The 23,251-nt window shown below is 51.2% G+C and overlaps 1 protein-coding gene across 1 annotated transcript; it reads right to left on the minus strand.

Annotated features, from left to right (window-relative positions):
• Nucleotides 1-2,108: 2,108 nt before the first annotated feature.
• LOC134757090 (G-protein coupled receptor 183-like) lies at nt 2,109-12,520 on the minus strand. The gene is made up of 2 exons (XM_063697673.1): nt 12,357-12,520; nt 2,109-4,332 (listed from the first exon to the last, which is right to left on the minus strand). The coding sequence occupies exon 2, from the start codon at nt 3,966-3,968 to the stop codon at nt 3,636-3,638; it is 333 nt and encodes a 110-aa protein (XP_063553743.1). The 5' UTR covers nt 3,969-4,332; nt 12,357-12,520; the 3' UTR covers nt 2,109-3,635.
• Between the last annotated feature and the right edge of the window lie 10,731 nt (nt 12,521-23,251).

Raw genomic sequence — 23,251 nt, forward strand, 5'->3', positions numbered from 1 at the left:
CCCTCTCGTACCTTCATGCCCTGTGAGAAGTGCTCGGTTAGTGCAAATGCATCAGGGGTGTGAGCTTTGCATTAAATCCCGGCCAGGTGTGGAAGCAAACTACTGGGCACCTACAGGATTTGCTCAGAGCGGCCACTAGCAGATGCAGAGGGGATCTTTCAGCTGAGATTCTTCACTCCTGAATTCACAGGGCCCCAAGAGCAGAGTTCCAAGTTCTTTGAGACTTTGAGCCTCTCTGCCTCCAAGCTGGAAGCAGACATGGAGAAGAAGTGTGCCCAGGACCTCAACATGAGCTCCTGAGGGTTTTTCGTAGGATTTGACAAATCAGACTTCATAAGAGAAATGATCCTCATCCATTCAAACCAGTGGGGGCATCTGGAGCGCTAGCTCCCTGCCTGGGGTAGTGCCAGCTGTCCGGGGCATCAAGCAAGGGTTCCAGAGCAGACATTTCCTTCAGGACCTTGCAGTCCAGTTGCCAGGATGTAAGTGGAAAAAAACGTGCTTTTTATACACCTACAACCAGTTCTCTGTGGACACCAACTGGATGTCCCACAATTTAATTCGATCCTGACACTAGCTACCCAGAGTTAGTGCAGGCCCCCCCAGGGTTAGGGCCCCATCCCACAAGACTGCCCCCCACTTCAGATGCCAGTCTCAAGTAGTGGGCCCTCAGGTTACCACGCTTCTGTCCAACTTGGCTACAAATCGAGGGTCCCCTCCTCAGGTTGGATAATTTGCTATGACAGCTCACAGCACTCAAGGGACACTTTACTTACTATTAATTACCAGCTTATTCAAAAGGATATAATACATAAAGGATATAGACAAGCATCCCGATGAAGAGGTGCCTAGGTTGGGAAAGGGCCTGATTTCAGGGGCTTCTGTTCCCACGGAGTTTGACATGTACCATCCTCCAGGCATATGGAGTTCACCACCAGAAGCTTCTAGAACTCCATCACTTCGGGGTTTTATGGAGGGTCCATTACAGAGACGTGATTGATTAAGTTATTGGTGATTGGACTCAATCTTCGGCCTGTCTCCTTTCCCCAGGAGCTAGGGGATGGGGCTGAAAGTTCCAACCCTCTAACCACATGGTGGTTCCTCCAGCAACCAACCTTATCTTCTGGGTCCAGGCAAGAGTCGCCTCATTGGCATAAACTCAAGTGTGATGGAAAAGGGCTCATGATGAAGAGTGAAAGATGCCCTCTCACCCCTGTCTCTTGGAAAATTCCAAGGTTTTAGGAGCTCTATGCCAGGAACTAGGGGAAAGACCAAATACGTATTTCTTATTGTATCATAATATCACAGGATGAGACATTCCCCACTCAAGAAAGTGTATGTGAAGTTCTGCCTTGAAGAGAGTCAAATGTCCAAAACGTAGTCGGAAATTGGAAGATGCAAGAAGCATCAGGAGAGAAGAGGGTCTCTGGGGGACAGCGACTGGGGAGGGCTTGAGGCAGGACTCCACGCTTATTCCTGTCTGAACCGCCGGAGTGGGGGGAGACGGTGGGGACAGAGGGAAAGGCCAGGGACTGTCGTCAGGAACATGCGCTTGGCAGGAAAGCACACATTCTATTAGGTTGGTGCACAAGTCACGGCAGAACAGCAGTTTGGCACCAACCTAATGCTTTACAAAACACAAAATCACCCACGTCAAAATGCTCCATAAATGGCATCAGACTTGGCCGGGCGCGGTGGCTCACGCCTGTAATCCCAGCACTTTGGGAGGCCGAGGTGGGTATATCAGGATGTCAGGAGTTCGAGACAAGCTTGGCCAACAAGGTGAAATCCCATCTCTACTAAAAATTCAAAAAATTAGCTGGGCATGGTGGCATGTGCCTGTAATCCCAGCTACTCTGGAGGCTGAGGCAGGAGAATTGCTTGAACCGGGGAGGTGGAGGTTGCAGTGAGGCGAGATTGTGCCATTGCACTCCAGCCTGGGTGACAGGGCGAGACTCTGTCTAAAAAAAAAAAAAAAAGAAAAAAAAGAAGAAAAATTGCCTCAGTAAGTCTGAAGAAGTTGCAATGAAACTTCTTTCAAAGTTCGGTCTTGCAGAGGTTTGTTTCGATCTAATGTAAGCAGCATTTAAATGGATACAGCCTATCTGACACTAAACAAATGAAAAAAAAAAGTGCCTGCTTTTCTGACTGTTTCCTTTCCCCCTGTTCTTCCCAATGACACGTGCATCCCTGAATGCTTTCACGTTGCGCAAGATCCAAACCACCACACAAAAGCACATGAAGTCCCTTCCCCACTTGGCACAGTCCCTCCCGACCCTCTGCAGAGGCATCAGCTCAGCGCCTGGCTGTGCATCCTCCCTGTGTTTTCCAAGTTTTTCAGAAAAACCTTGACATTTTAGTAAATGTTAATGTTAAGAATTGGGAAGTTTCTTTGGAAGAGAAGGGGAAGTGTTCTTGCTCTTTACAGCATTTCACCCCCCAAATGGGAAGCGTCCTCTAAATTGCTGATCCAGTGCTCAGCCACTTCTTTCAGGCTCTTCTGCATTTACCGTGAAAATAGACTTTTCCTGGAAAAAAACACTGCACACCCCTTTAGGGGCGAAGGAACTCCACTACCATTTACTAAGAGGTACTAGAGCTGTGCTTGTCAGGATACTGAAGTCCAAACTTCAGGGCTCCATCCTTACACTGTCCCTTCAAAGACCCTGTCTCTAATTTTGTATTTCTTTCTTTCTTTCTTTCTTTTTGAGACAGAGTCTTGCTCTGTTGCCCAGGCTGGAGTGCAGTGGTGCGATCTCGGCTCACTGCATCCTCTGCCTCCCGGGTTCAAGTGATTCTGCTGCCTCAGCCTCCTGAGTAGCTGGGATTACAGGTGCCCACCATCACACCTGGCTAATTTTTGTACTTTAGTAGAGATGGGGTTTCACCATGTTGGCCAGGCTGCTCTCGAACTCCTGACCTCAGGTGATCCGCCCACCTCGGCCTCCCAAAGTGCTGGGATTACAGGCGTGAGCCACCACGCCCAGCCTAATTTTGTATTTCTTATTCTGTATTCTTTTCCTTAAAAAACCTTTTGCCCAAATTGTATCAACTTCAATACCCCAACGCTGGACCCCTCCCTAGATACAGTCATAAAGCAAAGGACACGTTAGACCACGTGCTCCGCTAAGGACCTAGAACCTCTGGCCTGGGTGACACTTGGTGTTTCTGAAGAAGCTTTTCCTGGGGCAGAGGAGGAGGAGGAGGAAGACCCTTTGAGCTTTAAAATGCCCAGGAGCCATTTCCTGTAATGGGTGGATGCAAAGAAGTAAATGATGGGGTAATGCCGCAGTTCATGTTCATGAGGGCCACGGTGGCCTGAAGGGACAGTTAGAAAGCCCTCCGCTCGGCGCAGGATGGCAGGTGGAGCATCCCTCTCGCCATGAACTGCTTGATGTTGAGGTGGTAGGGGCTGAAGCAGACCACCACGGCCACCAGCATCAGCAGCGTAAGCAGGCAGCCTCACCAGTGGCGTCCTTTCCCGCTGGTCACTGAGTCCTCCTGGGCTGCCCCGCTGGTGGCGTCCTTTCCTGCTGGTCACTGGGTCCTCCCGGGCTGCCCCGCCGGTGGCGTCCTTTCCCGCTGGTCACTGAGTCCTCCTGGGCTGCCCCGCCAGTGGTGTCCTTTCCCGCTGGTCACTGGGTTCTCCCAGCTTTCCTGCAGAGCTTCCAGGTGATCTTCATATAGCAGGACAGGATGATCCCCACTGGCCCACAGAAGCCAATGGCACAGGCCACCAGGACCATGAGGGGCAGCCCGAGGACTGGCTCCATGCTGCTGTACTCCATGCAGGCCAGCTTGCCCACCAGCGGCTTGGTCATGGGCATCAAGAGCAAGGGCATCGTCTGCAGCAGCACCAAGGTCCAGATGGCCATGCAGACCAGCCTGGCGCGGCCAGCCGTGCGGAGCCGCGGGCCCCAGTGGGCACAGACCACAGCTGGGTAATGGTCCGCGCTCACGCAGGCCATGAGGTAGACCCCCCATAGGTGTCGCTGTAGAGCACAAACGCCGTCAGCCTGCAGAGCCCCTTGCCGAAAGGCCAGCTGGAGCCCAGCACATAACACACCACCCTTCCCGGTAAGGCCACGGTGAACAGCAGGTCAGACACAGCCAGGTGCACCAGGTAGACGCCTGTGCAGTTGATCTTCCTGCCCTTTTGACAGGTAAGGCAAAGGGCAAGGATGTTTCCCAGGGCGCTGAAGACCAGGAGGGCTGTGTAGAACAGAGAGCGTCATGCAGGCCACTGGGGCCAGGAGGTGAGGACGGCAGGAGCTGGCATTGCCGGGAAGGCTACTCACGCCAGCAGTGCCGGAAGCCATCTCACGTGGGTGCCTGGGGAGGAAAAAAGAAAAAAAAAAACACTGTATCTGTGGGGTTGTGCCTCTGGAATTGTAATAATGAATAGTTTTGCTGAGGCAATATGCACAAGTATAATAAAACATGTCTTTTTCAGTAAGCTTTTTGTTGAAGTGTAACGTACTGTTCTAGTTACTGTGGCTGTGTAACAAATTGCCCCAACAGCAACTGGAAACATAGTTTTATCATGTTTGTGGATTCTGTGGGTCAGGATATTGAAGAGGGCACAGTGGGAATGGTTTTTCTCTGCTCCCTGACCTTGGAAGTCTCCGCTGAGAAGGATCAACAGCTGGGGGTAACTCTGGGGCACGGGTTGGGGCCTCCTGGAAGCGACTTTGCTCCTGTGTGTGGCTGTTGAAGCTGACTGCTGGCTGGAACCTCGGCTGGGGCTGTCCACTGGAGCATCTGCCTATGGCTTCTCCCAGCATGCCAGCCTCAGGGTAATCAGACTTTTGATACGACAGCTCGAGGCACTGAAAGAGAGTGTCCCAGCAAACAGGACAGAAGCTGCATGTGTTAACCACGTCTTTTATTTTCTGTATTCTGATGCTTTAGCATTTGGGGACCTTGCTGACTGTGGAGGGACTGCCCCTTCCCGGGTTAGCCAATTCCTAGAGACAGTAAACAACTCACCCATGAACACGCTCTTCAGTTCTTCAAATGCAAACCTACCAATCCAGAGTCCTTAGCTTCCACGGGCTCCATTTACAGCTCTCACACACCAGGACACTATCCACCTGCCCTAAACACCCCAGGGCCAGGTACCACACAACTGGGGACAGTCCCCATGTCTCAGAGCTTGCTGAAATGATTCAAACCACCCAATCTTAAGCCTGTGTACCCTAAAACCACTCTTGCCCACATTTTTCCCTGCTCCCTTCACCTCCTGACCAACCCTATGTCCCCCGGTGGCCCTGCCTCATGGGGCGTGCCCTCTCCTCTTGGGATCTGTGAGTAGCAAACTGTCCTTCAATGGCAGTTATCTGCTGACCTGTTGGCCTTCTTGAACCTCGGTTTTTCTTTTTCTTTTTTTGAGACAAAGTCTTGCTCTGTCGCCCAGGCTGGAGTGCAGTGGAGTGATCCTGGCTCACTGTAACCTCCACCTCCTTGGTTCAAGCAATTCTCATGCCTCAGCCTCCTAAGTAGTAGAGATGGGGTTTCACCATGACTCCTGACCTCAAGTGATTCGCCTGCCTCGGCCTCCCAAAGTCCTGGGATTATAGGCGTAAGCCACAGTACCGGACCCCAGATTTTCTATTAATACACTCTATTCTAAAACACTGCCTCACCTTTTCTAACCTAGTCCTGAAGTGTCATATCATCACTTCCAGTGCCTTCTATCACAAGCAAGTCACAAGCTCATCTAGAATCAAGATAGTACAGGGGCATGGGGGGAGAATAGCCTCCACTTCTCTATGGGAGAAAAGTAGAAGAATTTGGAGCCTTTTTTTTTTTTTTTTTTTTTTTGCTTTTGAGATGGAGTTTCACTCTGTCACCCAGGCTGGAGTGCAGTGGTGAGATCTTGGCTCACTGCAGCCTCCGCCTCCCAGGTTCAAGTGATTCTCCTGCCTCAGCCTCCCGGGTAGCTGGGATTACAGGCGTGCACCACCATTCCTGGCTAATTTTTGTATTTTTAGTGGAGACGGGGTTTCCCCATGTTGGTCAGGCTGGTCTTGAACTCCTGACCTTAGGTGATCTCCCCACTTCGGCCAGCTAAATTGCTGGGATCACAGGCATGAGTTACCGCACCTGGCCTACAGCCATTTTTTAAACCATAACACATAGATAGAAAAATGGGTGCAGATCATAAAAGCACAGCTTGTCGATTTTCAGAAAGTGAACTCACCCATGTGATCGGCACCCAGATTAGGAAGCACAACCTCACAGCCTCCCAGAAACTCTCCTCTGCCCTCCCAACCTCCACCTTCACTCAAGCGTGGCCCCTCTCCTAACTTCTAAAATCACAACAAACTGATTTGACCCTTAAATAAATGAAACCATGCTATACCATCTTATGTGGGTGGCTTCTTGGGCTCAATGTTAGTTTGTGAGCATCACCTGCATTGTTGGGTGTAGTTGTAGTTTGCTCATTCTCATTGCTGAATGGTATTCCATTGTATTCGCATTTGAAGAACTGAAGAGCGTGTTCATGGGTGAGTTGTTTACTGTCTCTAGGAATTGGCTAACCCAGGAAGGGGCAGTCCCTCCACAGTCAGCAAGGTCCCCAAATGCTAAAGCATCAGAATACAGAAAATAAAAGACGTGGTTAACACATGCAGCTTCTGTCCTGTTTGCTGGGACACTCTCTTTCAGTGCCTCGAGCTGTCGTATCAAAAGTCTGATTACCCTGAGGCTGGCATGCTGGGAGAAGCCATAGGCAGATGCTCCAGTGGACAGCCCCAGCCGAGGTTCCAGCCAGCAGTCAGCTTCAACAGCCACACAAGAGCAAAGTCGCTTCCAGGAGGCCCCAACCCGTGCCCCAGAGTTACCCCCAGCTGTTGATCCTTCTCAGCGGAGACTTCCAAGGTCAGGGAGCAGAGAAAAATCATTCCCACTGTGCCCTCTTCAATATCCTGACCCACAGAATCCACAAACATGATAAAACTATGTTTCCAGTTGCTGTTTTGGGGTAATTTGTTACACAGCCATAGTAACTAGAACAGTATGTTGCACTTCGACAAAAAGCTTACTGAAAAAGATATGCTTTACACAGCCATGGTAACTAGAAGAGCACAGAGCACCACCATTTATTTATCTGTTCTACTGTTGCTGCGTGGTGCAGTTGCTGCCAGTCAGGATAATTACGCACAGTCCTGCTCTTCGTGTTCTTTATGTGTTTGGTGAAACATGTCTACATGTTGCTGAGCATACAGCTGGGAGTGGAACTGCTGGGTCACAGGCTCTGCATGTTTCTACTTTTAGTAGGTCCTGGCAAACAGTTGGTCAAAGTAGCTGTTCTTAATCGTTCCAGCAGTGTGGGGGCGCTCCCGTGGCTCCTCTTCCTCACCACCACTTGGTGTTGTCAGTCTTTTTCAGGTTAGCTGTTTTGGTGGGTTGTGGTTTTAACAGCAGTTCCCTGATCACTACTGATGCTGGGCACCTTTTCACATGTTTATTGGCCATGTGGTAATCTTTCTGTATGCCTGTACAAATTGTATGCCCCTTTTTCTGTTGGGTTGTTTGTTGAAAACGTGTACATATTTTCCTATTTCAAATGCATTTTTCCCAGTCTGCTAAGTAACCTAGCCTTGCCTTCTTTTTACCCACCGCCATTTCTCTCAGCTGCATTCTGATCATCCCTTAAGCCTTAATTTCCACACTGTGACAAAAAGAAGAGTGGGAGTGGGTCTATGCAGTGCTCTGTGCACAGCAGGTTGGGGTCACGTGATGGTCTACGTGGTGCACACATAGGCACCAAAGTGTACAGAGGGTGTACAGCTCGCCCAAGGACCACTGTAGCTCATGCAGCCAGCACCGAGATCCAGGTTCTGAATGGCTTACTTCTGCAGTCAGATGCTGACTTGAAGGGCACCAGGTCCATGAGCCCCTAAACCTCCCTTGATTCAGGACATAGCTGTCCCCTCCTGAACAATTTGAGGCTGGCTGGTAGGGATCCTGCTGTAGATTGTGCCTCATGTCAACCCAGGTATAGACATCTCTGTCTCGTCTCTGCAAATAGAGAAGGAGCTTCTGTTCAAATGGAAAGGAAGGGAAGCAAGGCTGAAAGGCAGAGAGAGGAGCACCAGAAAGCCCTTTGAACCTCAGGATGGGTGGATGGATGGATGCATAGGTGGATGAATAGATAGAGATGGAGATGCTAGATTAGATAGGCAGGTGGACAGATATGACAGATGACTTAGATATAGAGATGATAGGGATGCTAGAGATGCCAGGTGGCTGATAGATAGATGGATATAGAGATAATAGATGAATAGAGGGATAGAGGATGGATGGATAGAGAGATAGATTGGATAGATAGATGATAAGTAGATAGATGATAGAGAGATACAGAGATGATAGATTACATAATGGATAGATGAATAGAGGGATAGAGGATGAATGAATCCATAGATTAGATAGATAGATAGATAGATAGATAGATAGATAGATAGATAGATAGATAATGTCAGATAGATATAGAGGTAATAGATTAGATAATGGATAGATGAATAGAGAGATAGATGGGTGGGTGGATAAAGATAGGTGAAGATAGAGATGATGTATCGACAGAGGTAGAGATAGTCATGCACTCTGAAAATTGAATTTATACATATTTTTAACTTTATCAAGAATTCCCCAAGTGCTGTGCCAGCTACTGGTTGCGTTTGGAAGATGCAAAAGCATGGTCTCCTACTGCCTGCGGTAGAGTGTCAGGACCTGTTTGGGAAGAGAAGACGTGCAGGGGAAACATCGCTAAAGCAAAGCTGCGGCTAAAGCTGTTGAGGTTTTGCTTTCTTCTGAGTTTGGCCCTGATAAAACGGCAACACAGCAAGAAATATGTAAAAACCCACGCAATGATCCTTTTGCTACTTTGTTTTATATTGTTCTTTCTTTTACAGATTACACTCAAGCAAGAGTTGTTTTTCTAGCATTCTAACCCCTTAACTAAGTAAACAGACATGTCCTGGAGTTGGTGAGAGAAGCCACCTCTGCCCTGTCCCACCTTCAGTTCATGAGCTGCTCCCAGGGAAGGAGAGTGCAGAGAACAAACCGAAGGAATGGCAAGATCTCGGAGCACTTGGCCTAGCTCAAGAGTCAAGGACAGCCCCCAGGTGGCTCCTGCTTGCCCTGGGAAAGCAGCCAGGGGAAGCGATTTCCCAGGACCAAAGCAGCCCAGCTTACAGGGGAGGGGCCGGTGAGGGACGCTGGGCACAGGCCTGCCATCTCCTCTGTCTGGGCCAGCCCCAAACCCCAAACTGCACTGCCTATACACACACACACACACACACACACACACACACACACACACCATTCTTTTTGACCAAACTTTAGTAAGGCTTCCCTAAGCCTTCTTCTTTGGGCTTTCCCAACTTTGGGCGTCCACACGGAACCACCCAGCCTTGATCTCTGGTCACCTCTCTTATCTGATCAAATTCCTCACCCCCGCCCTCGACATCAGATCACCCTGGCTTTCAGCAGGAATCGGCTTAGGTCATCTTAACAAGAACGCTCATGTTTCCTTTCAGTAATTTCCCATCCCCCAACTCTGCTCCTTGGGGATGAGCCCCATTTTCCTCGTCCTTTTGGGAATGGAGCCCCGCTCTGTCCTGAGGACTTTTCTCCAATTGCAAGAGTTCCTGAGCAAGATCTGCGTCCACCGCTCCAACTGCTGTCGGCTCCAGTTTTCTTTAATAACACCCACACCCACTCACACACGTGTGCACACACACCCATTTACACACATACGTGCACATGCACACCCACTCACTCTACATACCCAAACACATGCACACTCACACACCCACTCTACACACATGCACAACCACTCACACACATGCACACACTCACCCTACACACCCACTCACACACGCACACACCCTACACACCCACTCACACACGCGCACACCCTACACACCCACTCACATGCACACATTCACCCTACACACCCACTCTACACACCCAGTCACACACATGCACTCACACACCCATTCACACGTGTGAAAACACACCCACAGATGTGCACACACACCCACTCACATGCACACATTTCCTCACCCATACACATATGCACACATTCACACGTGCACACATAGCCATTCACACACTTGTACACTCACCACACACACATGTGCACACACCTACTCACTCCACTCACATACTTGCACACCCACTCATACACTCACATGTGCATACTAACACACATCTGCACTTGCATACATAACATTTCCACTCACACTCACACACATGCTCATGCACACACACATCCACTCATTCACACATACCCACTCACACGTGCACACACACTACACACACCCATCCTCACAGGTGTGCACACACACTATATACTCGCACACTCACAGCCAGACACACACACCATACACACCCCACATATGCACACATGACACACACTTGTTCACAAACATGCACACATATATACACACTATACACACACCCACTCACGCCCATGCACATGCACTCCACCCACACACACCCATTCACACACACACTCACATTCACTCACATACATGCACACTCACACCCACTTTACACACCAACACACACATTCAAACATGTGCACACACTTGCACACCCACTCACGCATATTCACTCACACACACTGACACCTCCCACACACTTGCTCACACACTCAAACTCACTCTGTGGAGAAGTGACCCGGGAGCCCCAGGGGTGGGGCAGGCCAACCAGCCCGCACTGAAGTGACCACTCTTTGGAAGAGCACACAGGCTCCAAGGCCCTCTCGTGAGTTTCACCAGCTCCCAAACACGAGAGAAGGTTCCTCTTCCTCCTCCCTTTCTTTCCTGAACAACTTGGTGGCCGAGCAAGGTGGGAGGCTGTGGGGAAGGGGCCTGAGGCCTGACCTAGGGTAGCTCAGGTGGTGCTAACCACAGGTCCCCTCACCTTCTAGAACCGACTTGACCAGGCACAGAGCCGCTATCTGGTGCCTTTGGAAAGTTGTGTGTTCATTTTTTAATTTGTTCAGGCCTCACAGGGCAAAGGGATGGGACTGGCTCCTGGCGCACCCCCAACCCTTGGCAATGGGCCCCCCTTCCTGATTTTTCAGGGGCCTCTTCCCCAGGGCACATCTCCCCCAGCCTCAGCTCTGCCTGGCCCTCAGGAATTCCAGCCTCACGGTTCACCGTGTGCTGTGGCTCCCTGCCTCAGCCGGGGTGCCTCGTGCCCCCTTTGCTGCCAGGACACCGTGCTAGCCTCGAGGCCCAGCTAAGGGCTACCTCCTCTCTGAAGCCTCCCCAGCTCAGCAGCATTTGTGAGCCCCTCCACCCTTGGCACTTGCTTGGTACTTGGTGGGGACTGAGCCTCCGCAGTGACTCACAGGCCTCTTTCACGCCTCTGCACGCTCAGCAAACCCTTAGCCCTTGAGGGGCTGGCCTGGTCTTCTTCCTTTTCTTGGTATTTGGCACAAAACAAGTGCCCAGGATGCTGGGCCCTGCTGGAAGCCGCAAAAAAGTCACATCCATACCCCAAGGAGGGGGTGGCAGGTGCTGTCACCACTGCTGGGAGTCTGGGGAGGTCAGCAGGGTTGGACAGCCACATAGACCCAAAGCAGCAGCCATCGAGAGAGGCCAAGCTGCTAAGCCTCACACCTGAATCCTAGCTACCTGTCCTCCTGCTGGTCCATCCCATTCCTTTGCTCGTTGATGTCGGTGAAGACATGAGGACGCAGGGCACTGACAGCTCCCGGACTGTGCTGCGCGGGCTGTGGCCCCACACCTGCCCAAAGGTGAGCTCCTCTGCACCCCGTGTTCTGCGTCTCCACCCCATGGGGTCTCTCCCCACAAGCACAAGCACCCCACCCTTCCCCCATCCCATCTGCTCTCAGGAAAGGACCTAACATCAGTCATTTGTGCCTTTATCTGAAGTTACCCTCTTACAAGGTCCTTTGCCTTCTGAGGCTCACAGTGTTGATTGCAGCGTGCCAGGCGTGCCTCTGCTCAGAGATGATCAATCAGTGCAGTCATGAAGGGGGAGAATTACCAAAAGCGCTTCCAGAAGTGTTCTAAAATTCTCCCCCAGGGGGTGACACAGCAAAGGTAGCCTGGTCCTATCGGTGGCTGGAGGCTGACGCTGGCCTCTGCTCCTTCTGGCCTGACAGCAGTGGCCGGGATCCTGGAGCGTCCACGCAGGTTAGGGCGTGCTCTACACCCCGCGTAGGTTAGGGTGTGCTCTACACTGATGACGGGTGGAAACAGAGTGAGCTGCGGCCCACCAGGCCGTGGGGGCAGAGCAGCTGCAGTCTGAGCCGTTTTCTTGGAGCCCAAGCACCTTTCCCATGCCCTGGGAAGACCCCCTGGCCCGCTTACCTCACCCACCAAGGACATGTGCAAGGAGGCCAGCAGAGGCCTGTGCAGCAGCCAGCCTGCTTCCTAGGTGGCTTGAAAGCCTCAAAGGATGTCCCCTGCACGCTGTCCTCTGCAGAAATGGAATCTGTTCATGGCACGAAACTCGACACTCTTCCTCCCTTTACACCCCTGCTGGAAAAAAAAAAAAAGAGAGAGAAAAAAACACCCAGGGTATCAGTCAAGGTGATCTCCCCGCCACAGGATGCCTGCACACAGCCCCCACCATCCCCTAGAGAAGAGAGGAGGAGGAAAGTCACCCCAGGAGGGCAATTTCCTTTCAGCTCCATTTCCCTGCACACCCCTCAGGCTGGGATTCAGACCATAGATGTGACAGTGAAGCCACCAGAGTCAGGAAATTCAAAAGCAGCCACCATTCTCCCCGCACTGGGGCAGCGAGCAAGGGAAAGCAAGAAACGCCCCCTGGGGACCCAGACACTCTCAGCTCCGTGTGTGAAGATGGAGGGGAGACCGCCCTAGCTCTGGATTTCCTGGGTTTTGTGACCCAGGCAAGGTGCCTTAATGGGGCCTGAAAGGTGCATTTGCAGCCCAGGCAGGCAGCGCTCCAAGAGCAGCAGTTAGCGGGGGCTGGACAGCGGGATTGCAGGTTAAACCCACCACTCCCCAGCAGGGAAAGGCTGCGGGCTGAGGCCACCAGGCCACCGCTCTTTTTCTCCTCTCATTTCAAAGGGCAAGAATGGTTTTCCCTGCCACATCACTGGCTAATAAATGAGGCATCGAGCAGCTCCTTTGATTAAGACTATGCGGCCCTCACTACGTCATTGTCATCATTGACACGGTAAGTCTGCCTGTTCTTTCTGAGGCTGCCTGTGAACCCAGCGTGAAGCCCACCCCAGTCAGCAGCCAGCTGTCCAGCCCAGGGGAACAGCTGCCCCTAGTCCACTGTGGCCCGGCTTCCCCTAGTCTAGAATGTGGTCAACACACTCCCCTACCTGGCCTCCCATTGACGGAGGCTATGGGACCCAATTTTCCCCATATATAAATTGGGCCTTCAGATATGCCCCCCAAACTCCAGGCCTATTGGAGATAACTTAGATGAAAAGGTCCTATCTTATCATACACCTTTACCATAAACTTCCCCTCCCGCCACCCCCAGAAGGAAGAGATGAGGCAGTTTCCAAAGGTGCCTGACTTGTCTACAGACCACAAGCCCCAGGAGAAACGTCCTGGGCGCCCTCACGACATTTAGGATTAAATGTTAAAAAAAAAAAAAAGAGACCTAGAAGGCCCCCACAAAAGGGCAAGAAACTATAAAATACCACCCACATGGGGTTTGTTCCTGATTCACTCAATAAGCATTTACTGAGGCAGAGCTGGGCGCAGCCACGGGCTCTAAGTTGACTGTGTACAAGTGATGGAGGGCTGCATCCCACACACAGGAGGGCCTGGGGTCTGCCCCGCCCCGTGCCAAGTTATCATCTCTGTTGCCCATCAGGGACCTTGTCTAAGCGGGAGCTGCAGCCCCCACAGGCCCAGCGAACCTGACAGAACCAGACCCTGCCCCAAGTTCCGCGGATCCCCCCACCACTCTTGCGGGTCCTTCCTTCTGTGTTTATCGCTGAGGCCACGCACTGAATGTCACATTGTCTTGGGTTATTGTCTAATTGTTTCCTGGGCAGAGACATTTCATTTCAGCCAGCTGAGTTCCATGGGGTAGAAACGACAGCAGGCTCTTATATAAATCATCTGCTGGGGTGGAAGAGATTATCCAGCCCGTGGTGGGGGCCAGAATTCAGGGGGGCTGTGAGGCTGGATGGGAAAATGATGCCATCTTTGTTTCCATTAGGCTCCAGCTGAAATGTGATGTTTCAGTTGTGGACACGGGTGGCCAGCCACAGTGGCGGGAGAGTGCCTGAGACTCGGGTGCTGTTTGTTAGAAACCACAGCAAATCTTTTCATCGCCCAGTGCAGGTGATATAGGTACCTTAAGGCGTTACTTATGCTCATCACTACCTTGAAATCACAGTCACTATTAGACATGTCAGTAGTGAATAAAGAAGTGTGTAGGACATTATATAAAAAAATCTGCTTTTCTTTGGCCAGGCGTGGTAGCTCATGCCTGTAATCCCAACACTTTGGGAGGCTGAGGCAGAAGGATTGCTTGAATCCAGGGGTTCGAGACTAGCCTGGGCAACATAGCGAGAGTTTGTCTCTACAAAAATTAAAAAATTAGTCAGGCATGGTGGTGCATGCCTGTAGTCCCAGCTACTCTGGAGGCTGAGGTGGGAGGATCACTTGAGCTTGGGAGGTCAAGGCTGCAGTGAGCTGTGACTGTACCACTGCATTCCAGCCTGGGTGACAGGGAGAGACCCCCCATCTCAAAAAAAAAAGTACTTTTAAACATTTTGATCACTATATTTTAATATGAAAGGTTTCTTTTCATCTTAGGTGTTTTACTTTATACATTTAAAAACCAGGACTCTGGGAAGGGGGCCACAGGCTTCAGCCGAAAGGGTTGTGGCTCAAGAAAAGGTGAAGGACCCTCGATCTAGTCTAACCATTTTGCCTTCTAAGTGGGGACACTGAGGCATGGGATGTTTCCAAAGCCTCCCAGCTTATCCATCAGACTTGATTAGAGCCTCAGCTGCCTGAAACCCCCTCCGCTTCAGATGCAGTGGCCTTCCATCCCTGCACTCCACACCCTGAGCCCGACATGTGACTTCCTGACCCACTGACTACCCTGGTTCCTCCTCCAGGTGCTTCATCAGCCCCCTTCATCTTAGTCCATCTGTCCTCTTCCACCTGGCCCTGGACAAGGGTCAATAGAGCACAGTGGCTTCCTGTTCACTCAGGTCAGGAAACCAATGGCAAGAAAAGTGACAACGATGGCACCCATGATTGAGGACCTCCTCTGTGTCAGACACTCCTAGCTTTACTTATTTACACCTCACTTTATCCGCAAACAGGCATCATTATCCCCATTTCACAGATGAATAAAATGAGGCTTAGAAGAGTTAAGTGATTTGTTCAAGGCCAACTGCATGGAGATACGGGTCCTCCAGGTGGGTTCAGTTACAAGGCAGTCGAAGCTGGGGCTGGAGTGGGGAGGTGGCTGAATATAGGCTCTCCCAGATCTGAAGGATGCAGAGACTTTGGGCCAGTGTTCCTGCGGACAGGTAGAGCAGGGGCTGCGGACGGTGCAACTGTGGCTGAGCCCACCTATCGGCTGCTACCCTTGAAGTGGCTTCACAAGGTACTGATTTCTGCCTCGCTCTGTGCCTGCCCCGGGAAAGCGGAGATGGCACCGCTATCGCATCTCTGTGGTTTGCACGTCTGTGTTCCCAGAGCTGCTTCAGCCCCACACGTGGGCAGAGCAGCAGTGTGGTTGAGCTGTCCAGGTGCTGCCGTTTTTGCTTTTTCTTTCTTTTTTAATGATGAAGAGGAAAAGGAGTGTGGGGTGGGCACAGATGTACTTGTTCCTCTTTTTTTACATTTAATCATTGACAGGACTGCTGACGCTGGAGTAACACACTCACTCACCCATGTAGTGCTCACCAAGTGTCTACACTATGCTGACCTCCCAGAACCACCTAGGGCTTCGGCACTGACAGACCCTCCCTTCTAGCAAAGTAGACAGGTAGACAGGTGAGAGCGCTATGGGGTGACAGGCACGCCGCAGAGATAGCAACTTCAGGGTGCCAAGGAACACACAGGAGGAGGCTCTTCCTGGTCCCAGGTGGCCGAGGAGGTTTCCCAGAGGTCAAGCTTGAGGATGAGACAATCTGCCCAACCCCTCCAGCTGCTGACACAGAGGGAGGGAGAGCACAGGGAATGGTGTGCCGGACCGTTACTCTCCCACCCAGAGGTTTCTTGTCACTTTCTCTCATATTTCCTTCAACAACACAAGTCACGTGGCCACACCTAACTTCAAGAGGTAGAATCCTGGTGGGGCACAGTGGCTCACGCCTATAATCCCAGCACCTTGGGAGGCCGAGGCAGGTGGATCACCTGAGGTCAGGAGTTCGAGACCAGCCTGGCCAACATGGTGAAACCCCGTCTCTACTAAAAATACAAAAATTAGTCGGGCTTGGTAGTGCATGCCTGTACTCCCAGCTACTCAGGAGGCTGACTGAGGCAGGAGAATCGCTTGAACCTGGGAGGCGGAGGTTGCAGTGAGCTGAGATGGTGCCACTGCACTCCAGCCTGGGTGACAAAGCAAGACTCCATCTCAAAAAAAAAAAAAAAAAAAAAAGGTGGAATCCTGCCGTGTGCTGGGAGCAGCACAAGCAGTGTGGACCACACTACAAATGTGTCCTCTCCAGCCCCAAACTCATGTGGATTCACCCATCCTCACAGAGCACCTACCCATGGCCATCCTGCCTGCCCCACCTTGCTCTTCCTCATGTGCCATGCCCGCCCCCGCCGTCACCCCAGTTTTCGGTCCTCATTCATCACCTCTGCTGCATTCTCGTGGCTGTGGCCTCAGCCCAGTCCTCACCGTCTCTCCAGGACAGCCGCAGCTTCTTGCTTCCTGGTCTCCGATCTTAATTCTCCAATCCAGTTTATATTCTACATCCCACTGAGGATTGCAGAATGAGTTTGCTAAAGGCACAGCTGATTGTGTTATTTGCTACCTAAACTCCTTTGAGGGTCTTTAGGACAGGATCCGATTTCCATGACCTGGGATATGCTGTTCTCTCTGTCCAGAATGCATTTTCCCTCCCCATGAATCCTCATCAACTCTGCTTAACTCCTTCTCACACAAGACTCAGCCCTCCTCCAGGCAGTCTTCCTTGGCTGCCCCACACCCTGCATCTCATTTTGGTGCTCCCCTTCGAGTCCCCAAATGTCTCTATATTAGTGTACACCGTAAATGACTAGTGTCTGTCAGACTGGGAGCTGTTTAGGGAAGTGACAAAGTCTCAATCATCTTCAACTCCTAGGGCCTCCACAGGGGTCAGCCTGGTGGGTGCGTGCTGAATGATTGCTGAATGCAGGGCCAGTGGTAGTTACTGTTCCAAACCTGCCCTCCGCAGCCTGTCTTCCCACATCATCCAGAGACTTCTTCCCACAGGACACATCAAGCATCTGCTTAGCTCCCTGTGCTGGCCACTGGGGAAGGGGTGTGGAGGCACACCCATGGCCTGCAAGGAGCTTAAATGTTGAGGGGAAAGTTGAGAAACCCAAAAGTCACTGGGAACCACATGGCACTCAACGTGGGGACGACAGCTGGGGATGAGACACCACCCTTATGTCTTCCCTTGGCCTCATCGAGTCACCACATAGAGGAACCTGATCGAGGCTCCTGTCTAATCCAGCCAGGTTGCAGATGAGGATGCTGAGACCCAGAGAGGTGGGCTGAGTCACCGCGGTCACTCAGGTAGCCACCAACATCACTGCAACCCAGACCAGCCTCAGACCTCCACAGCAAATGCTCTTTAGGAAAAAGCAGACGTGGGCACCTTCCACTTCTATGCAAGATGCTGTGACGTAAGACAACCCTCAAATATCTCAAACCAACAGTGTTTTTCTCCCTGCACTCTTCCTTCAAGAGGAAGTTGCAATTTAATTGAATTATTTCTTCTTTCTCTCCTTTAGTCAAAAATTGTGATTTAAGCACCTTTTATGTTTAAGCCACCCTGCTGGCCACCAGGTGATAATCCAAGAGAAACAAAACCACCCTCACTTCAGAGCTTGGGGACAAGACACATGTCCCTTACATCAGCAAACCAAGATCGGGAGGGAAATGCCGAAGGAGTGGTTCAAGCAGTTGGCAAAAACTTCACAAGAAAATGCCCCAAGGAGCTATTTAGTCAGAAAAGCAACTTCTGGGGAGATCCCTGGGTTCAACACAATGCCCCGTCCTGACCATCCCCGACCTGTGATCCTACTGTGCGGACAGCTTCAGAGCCTGAAAGGTGCAGAGTCGGTAACATTAGATGAGAGCCTCTTCACCCGGTCAGACTTCGTTAGGGCCAAGCTCTTCGAGCAGGATGGAGGTGCTGTCCTTCCCCAGTGCCTGACTCAGTTGCCAGCACCCAGTGTGTGCACTGGGTGAACGCAGACACTCTTCTTTCTACAGTTCCCATGGCAGGGGTCAGGGCCCATGGAGTATGATGGAGTTCAGGCCACGCTATCCCAAAACATGGCATCTTGGCATTTAAGAAAACACAAGCAGCAAGAAGGTCACTCCTACCCCCACCGTGCCCCTCCCCACCCCCGAAGCAGCTTATAGACCCTCGTTTGAAAGTTCCCCTCCACACACCCAGAAGAAAGGAACGTCCTTACCTCTGAAGGCACCAGGGTCACAGGGAGGAGCCTGAACAAACAAGCCTTGCTAAGTTCCCCAGGGTTTCCCCATTCGATCAGACCCTTGTCTTCCTCCAATCTTATTTCTCCAAAACCATCTGCTCTTCATCTAACCTAAGCACAGAAAAGTCACAGGTCTCTCTGTTTCTTTAGGTTTCTTCAATTTCCTTTTTCATTTTTTTCTTTTTGAGATGGAGTCTCACTCTGTTGCCCAGGCTGGAGTGCAGTGGCACAATCTCAGCTCACTGCAACCTCTGCCTCCTGGGCTCAAGCAATTCTCCTGCCTCAGCCTCCTGAGTAGCTGGGATGACAGGTGTGCACCACCATGACCAGCTAATTTTTGTATTTTTAGTAGAGACGGGTTTTCACCATGTTGGCCAGGCTGGTCTCGAACTCCTGACTTCAAGTCCTCCCACCTTGGCCTCCCAAAGCACTTACAGGATCATAGGCGTGAGCCACCATGCCTGGTCCTGGAAGGAGGATCTTATGATCTGTTTTCTGGTGAAGTAGGTCAGAGGATTCCTTTATGGCCAGCTGTCACATAGAAGGGTGGGGGAAGGGTCTCGTGATCATCTCGTTTCTTTGTTTTATCAGTTGCCAAGGTGCCATGTTTTGGGGTATCAGGCGCCGAGCCCAACAGGTGGAACTCATCTACATTGGTAACAGTTGTAGTTCATTCACTCTCATTGTTATATACTATTCATTTGTTTGGCTGTACCAACACTTACACATTCATGCTCTTTTCTTTTTTCTTTCTTTCTTTCTTTTTTTTTTTTTTTTTTTTTTGAGACAGGCTCGCTCCGTCACCCAGGCTGGAGCACAGTGGCATGAACATGGCTCACTGCAGCCTTGACCTCGAAGGCTCAAGTGATTCTCTCACCTCAGCCCCTCAAGTAGCTGGGACCAGAGGTGCATGCCACTGTGCCTGGCAAATTTTGTATTTTTTGGTAGAGACAGCGTTACGCCATGTTGGCCAGGCAGGTCTCAAACTTCTGAGCTCAGGCAATCCGCCAGCTTCAGCCTCCCAAAGTGTTGGGATTACAGTTATTCTCCTTTTGATAAACATGTGTTGTATTTCATGCGGGGCTATTACAAACAGTGCTGCTGTGAACATTTCTGTACACATCATTTGGTGAACTTACATACTCATCTTCTTTAGGATGTACCCAGATTGGGGAATGCTGGGCCACAGGGTATTTCGGTTTAGCTTCAGTTGAAACTATCCTTGGTTGATTTTTTAAAAAGAAAACATTTTAAAACTTGATTTTTTAAAAAACTGAAAATAAAATTTAAAATGATCAATGTTTTGTCAAAGCGGCACTTTTCCTCTGTGATTGAACAATTAGGTTTTTAAAAATAATTGGAGGAGAACTTAAATATGTGTAGTCTGGTATTTTTCAACCATTGGGTTAAAATCCACAATTAGTTGGTTTAAAAAAAAAACTGTTTTGGGCCAGGCAAGGTGGCTCATGCCTGTAATCCCAGTACTTTGGGAGGCCAAAGCAGGAGGATCTCTTGAGCTCAGGAGTTTGAGACCAGCCTGGGCAACACAGTGAGACCCCATCTCTACAAATAATTTAAAAATTGGCTGAGTGTGGTGGTGCATGCCTGTAGTCCTAGCTACTCAGGAGGCTGAGGCTGGAAGATTGCTTGAGCCTGGGAGATGGAGGCTGCAGTGAGCCATGACTGCCACTGCACTCCAGCCTGGGTGACAGAGCAGGACCCTGTCTCAAGAAAAAAAAATTGTTTTAATTGTGATAAAATATACATAGAATTTACTACTTTAATAAATTATAGTGGGTTTCGAGATCATTTTAGTGGGCCATGATCAGAACTTTTTAAAAATGAGATAGAAGAGAAAAGGAAACAGAACAGAAAAGAAAATGCATCGTAATAAGGACAAATACTGTTTCATAAGACTTCTGTTTCCGTTGTGTGTGCTCTGTGTTTTAAAAGTTTGTAAAACACGGGTCTAGTCCAACTCTTTTAATTTACAGAGAGGGAAATATACTCAGAGACAGAAGTGATATCCCAAACAGAGCTTGAACTAGAACATGGCATCAGGCTTCCAATTCAGAGTCTGATATTTTCCAACTCCCATCTCACCATCTTTGCTGTTGATCTCTCCAAACTCACGTGCTAGATCAGGCTAGACCTTCATGGCCCCATATTTTCTTGGTGAAAAAGGGTCTCCTGTTCCCTGCCCCTTGAGTTAGTCCCAGACAGGCTGCAGAGAGGAGCCAGGACTCAGCCAGCACCTTCTGAACGCCACTGTGATAACCCAAGGATGCCCCATTTGACCTTGTCTACTCTGGGGTCAACCAGGAATAGTACAAACCTAGATCTTAACAGAAGAGAGGGGAAAGGACCTGTGGTTTGACATTTTTCAGAATTTTTCTCTTCTGTGTGTTTCAAGAGCACTTTTCTCGCGGAGCTCAAGAGAGGAAGCGCTATAAATAGAGGGCCTGGAGGAGGGGCGGCCGCGGGAGGAAGAAGTTCTCAGAACACCTGCTTGTCTCGAAATCAAGGCCCAGTGGGGTTTTTCAGGGGGCAGTTCCCAAGCAGGCCCCTACCCAATCCCCCGGCCAGAAACTTTCCCAGGCTCTTCTCCAGCTCATCGAAACCAGGGCTTAGCCCTCTGGCCTGGATCCCTACACCCCAAATGCAGCCACAACCCCAGGTCCACCCCAGAGCCCTGGGAGGGGTGACCTTGCCCCTCTGGATCTAAGGTCCCTGGTCACTCCGCTCAGAGGCACGAGCTGCTCCCAGCCCATAGTTGACCTAAATGAGGTCAGGGCTGACCCCAGTCCACACCTCAGCAACGTCTTCCTGTGTCTGAGGACAAGACCCACCAATGGCAGATTGGTCATCTCTGACCCGCAGGCGGGATGGGGAACGGGCTATCTTGAGGCTGTCCCTGCAGCAGCTACTGTTTTTACTTGGAGTGTGTTTCTCTGGGGGCTGCCTTTGGTGGGAGAAGAAAAGGCCATGCAGATTGCTTGGGGAGGGTCCAGACTCCCCCCTCATTCCTCCACTCCCTTATCCCCTTCCCTCTCCGCACCCAGCCCTGCACCCCTCTCCTGCCACTGAGTGGCCTAGGGCCTTTCTGCTGCCACGCTGCCCGCTCTCCTCTTCTCTCCTCACCTGGGGGCCCCTCTTGCCTTGCAAGTCTCCACCTCAGTATCCCCTTGGCCAAGAGCATTTCAAGGACCTCGCTGTAAATTACACCCCGGGTTAAATGGCAGGCTCGTCCTTCAGACACCATATGTGTTCAGCTCAGGCTTGGATGTGTGTCATCATGAGGTTAATCTTTCTCTCCCTCAGCGAGCTGCGAGCTCTGAAGGCGGGGCCAAGTTGGTTTTGCTTCCTGCTTCTACCACCTTCCAGCACAAGGTCCAGCAGGAGTCATGCCCAGCACATTCCTCCAGCCAGCAGGGAGGGGAAGGGAGGGGAGGATGCAGGAGAGATGAGGGGAAGGTGGGAGGGGAAGAGAGAAGGGAGGAGAGAAGAGAGGATGCAGGGGAGAGGGGAGATGGTGGAGGAGAGGATGGAAGAGAGGAGGGAGGAGAGGGTGGAAGGGACGAGGGAGGGGAGAATGAAGGGGAGGAGGGAGGAGAGAGGGGAGGGTGGAAGGGAGGAGAGGGGAGGGTGGAGGGGAGGAGGGAGGAGAGGGTGGAAGGGGGAGTACGGTGAAGGGAGGAGGGTGGAAGGGAGGACGGAGGGTAGGGTGGGAGGGAGGGCAGGGTGGGAGGGAGGAGAGAGGGCGGGATGGAAGGGAAGAGGGAGGGCAGGGTTGGAGGGAGGAGGAAGGGGAGGATGGAAGGTAGGAGGGAGGGGAGGATGGAGAATAGAAGAGAGAAGAGGGTGGAAAGCAGGATGGAGGGGAGGGTGAAAGGGAGGAGGGAGGGGAGGATGGAGAAGAGAAGAGAGAAGAGGGTGGAAAGGAGGATGGAGGGGAGGGTGAAAGGAAGGAGGGAGGGGAGGATGGAGAAGAGAAGAGAGGAGGATGGAAAGGAGGATGGAGGAGAGGGTGAAAGGGAGGAGGGAGGGGAGGATAGAGAAGAGGAGGGAGAAGAGATGGAAGGGAGGATGGAGGGGAGGGTGAGGGCGGAGGATAGAGAAGAGGAGGGAGAAGACAATGGAAGGGAAGACGGAGGGGAGGATGAAAGGGAGGAGTGAGGGCAGGGAGTCAGTTTTCAGCAGGAATTGAACAGCTCTCTCCCTTCTGGTCACTCCATGAAAAATAGTTTGAGAGTTTTCCCCTGTGCTAGCCAATCATGTGGCTGTTTCAGCATGGAGCCCCGCTTCCTCTCAGGGCACACTCTTTCTTCTTGGAAACAGCCAGGAAGCAGCCGGAGCCAGCAAGTGGTGTGCCTCAGCCTCCCTCCGGAGAACAAGCGTCACAGGTTTTGCATCCGCCCAGGGATGTTGGGCATTGCACAGCCCTGGGGAGGCCAGGAGCCCATAGGACTCATCCTTTTCAAGTGAAGGTGAAAAGAGTGAGTCCTATGTTCCACAGGACTCACCTTTTCCAGTGTGATTCAATAATTTCTAGTTAATTCCGAGTTGTGCAGCATTACCACAATCCA

The sequence above is a fragment of the Gorilla gorilla genome, chromosome 14 (assembly GCF_029281585.2).
Source record: "Gorilla gorilla gorilla isolate KB3781 chromosome 14, NHGRI_mGorGor1-v2.1_pri, whole genome shotgun sequence".
In the NCBI taxonomy this organism is placed as follows: Eukaryota; Metazoa; Chordata; class Mammalia; order Primates; family Hominidae; genus Gorilla; species Gorilla gorilla.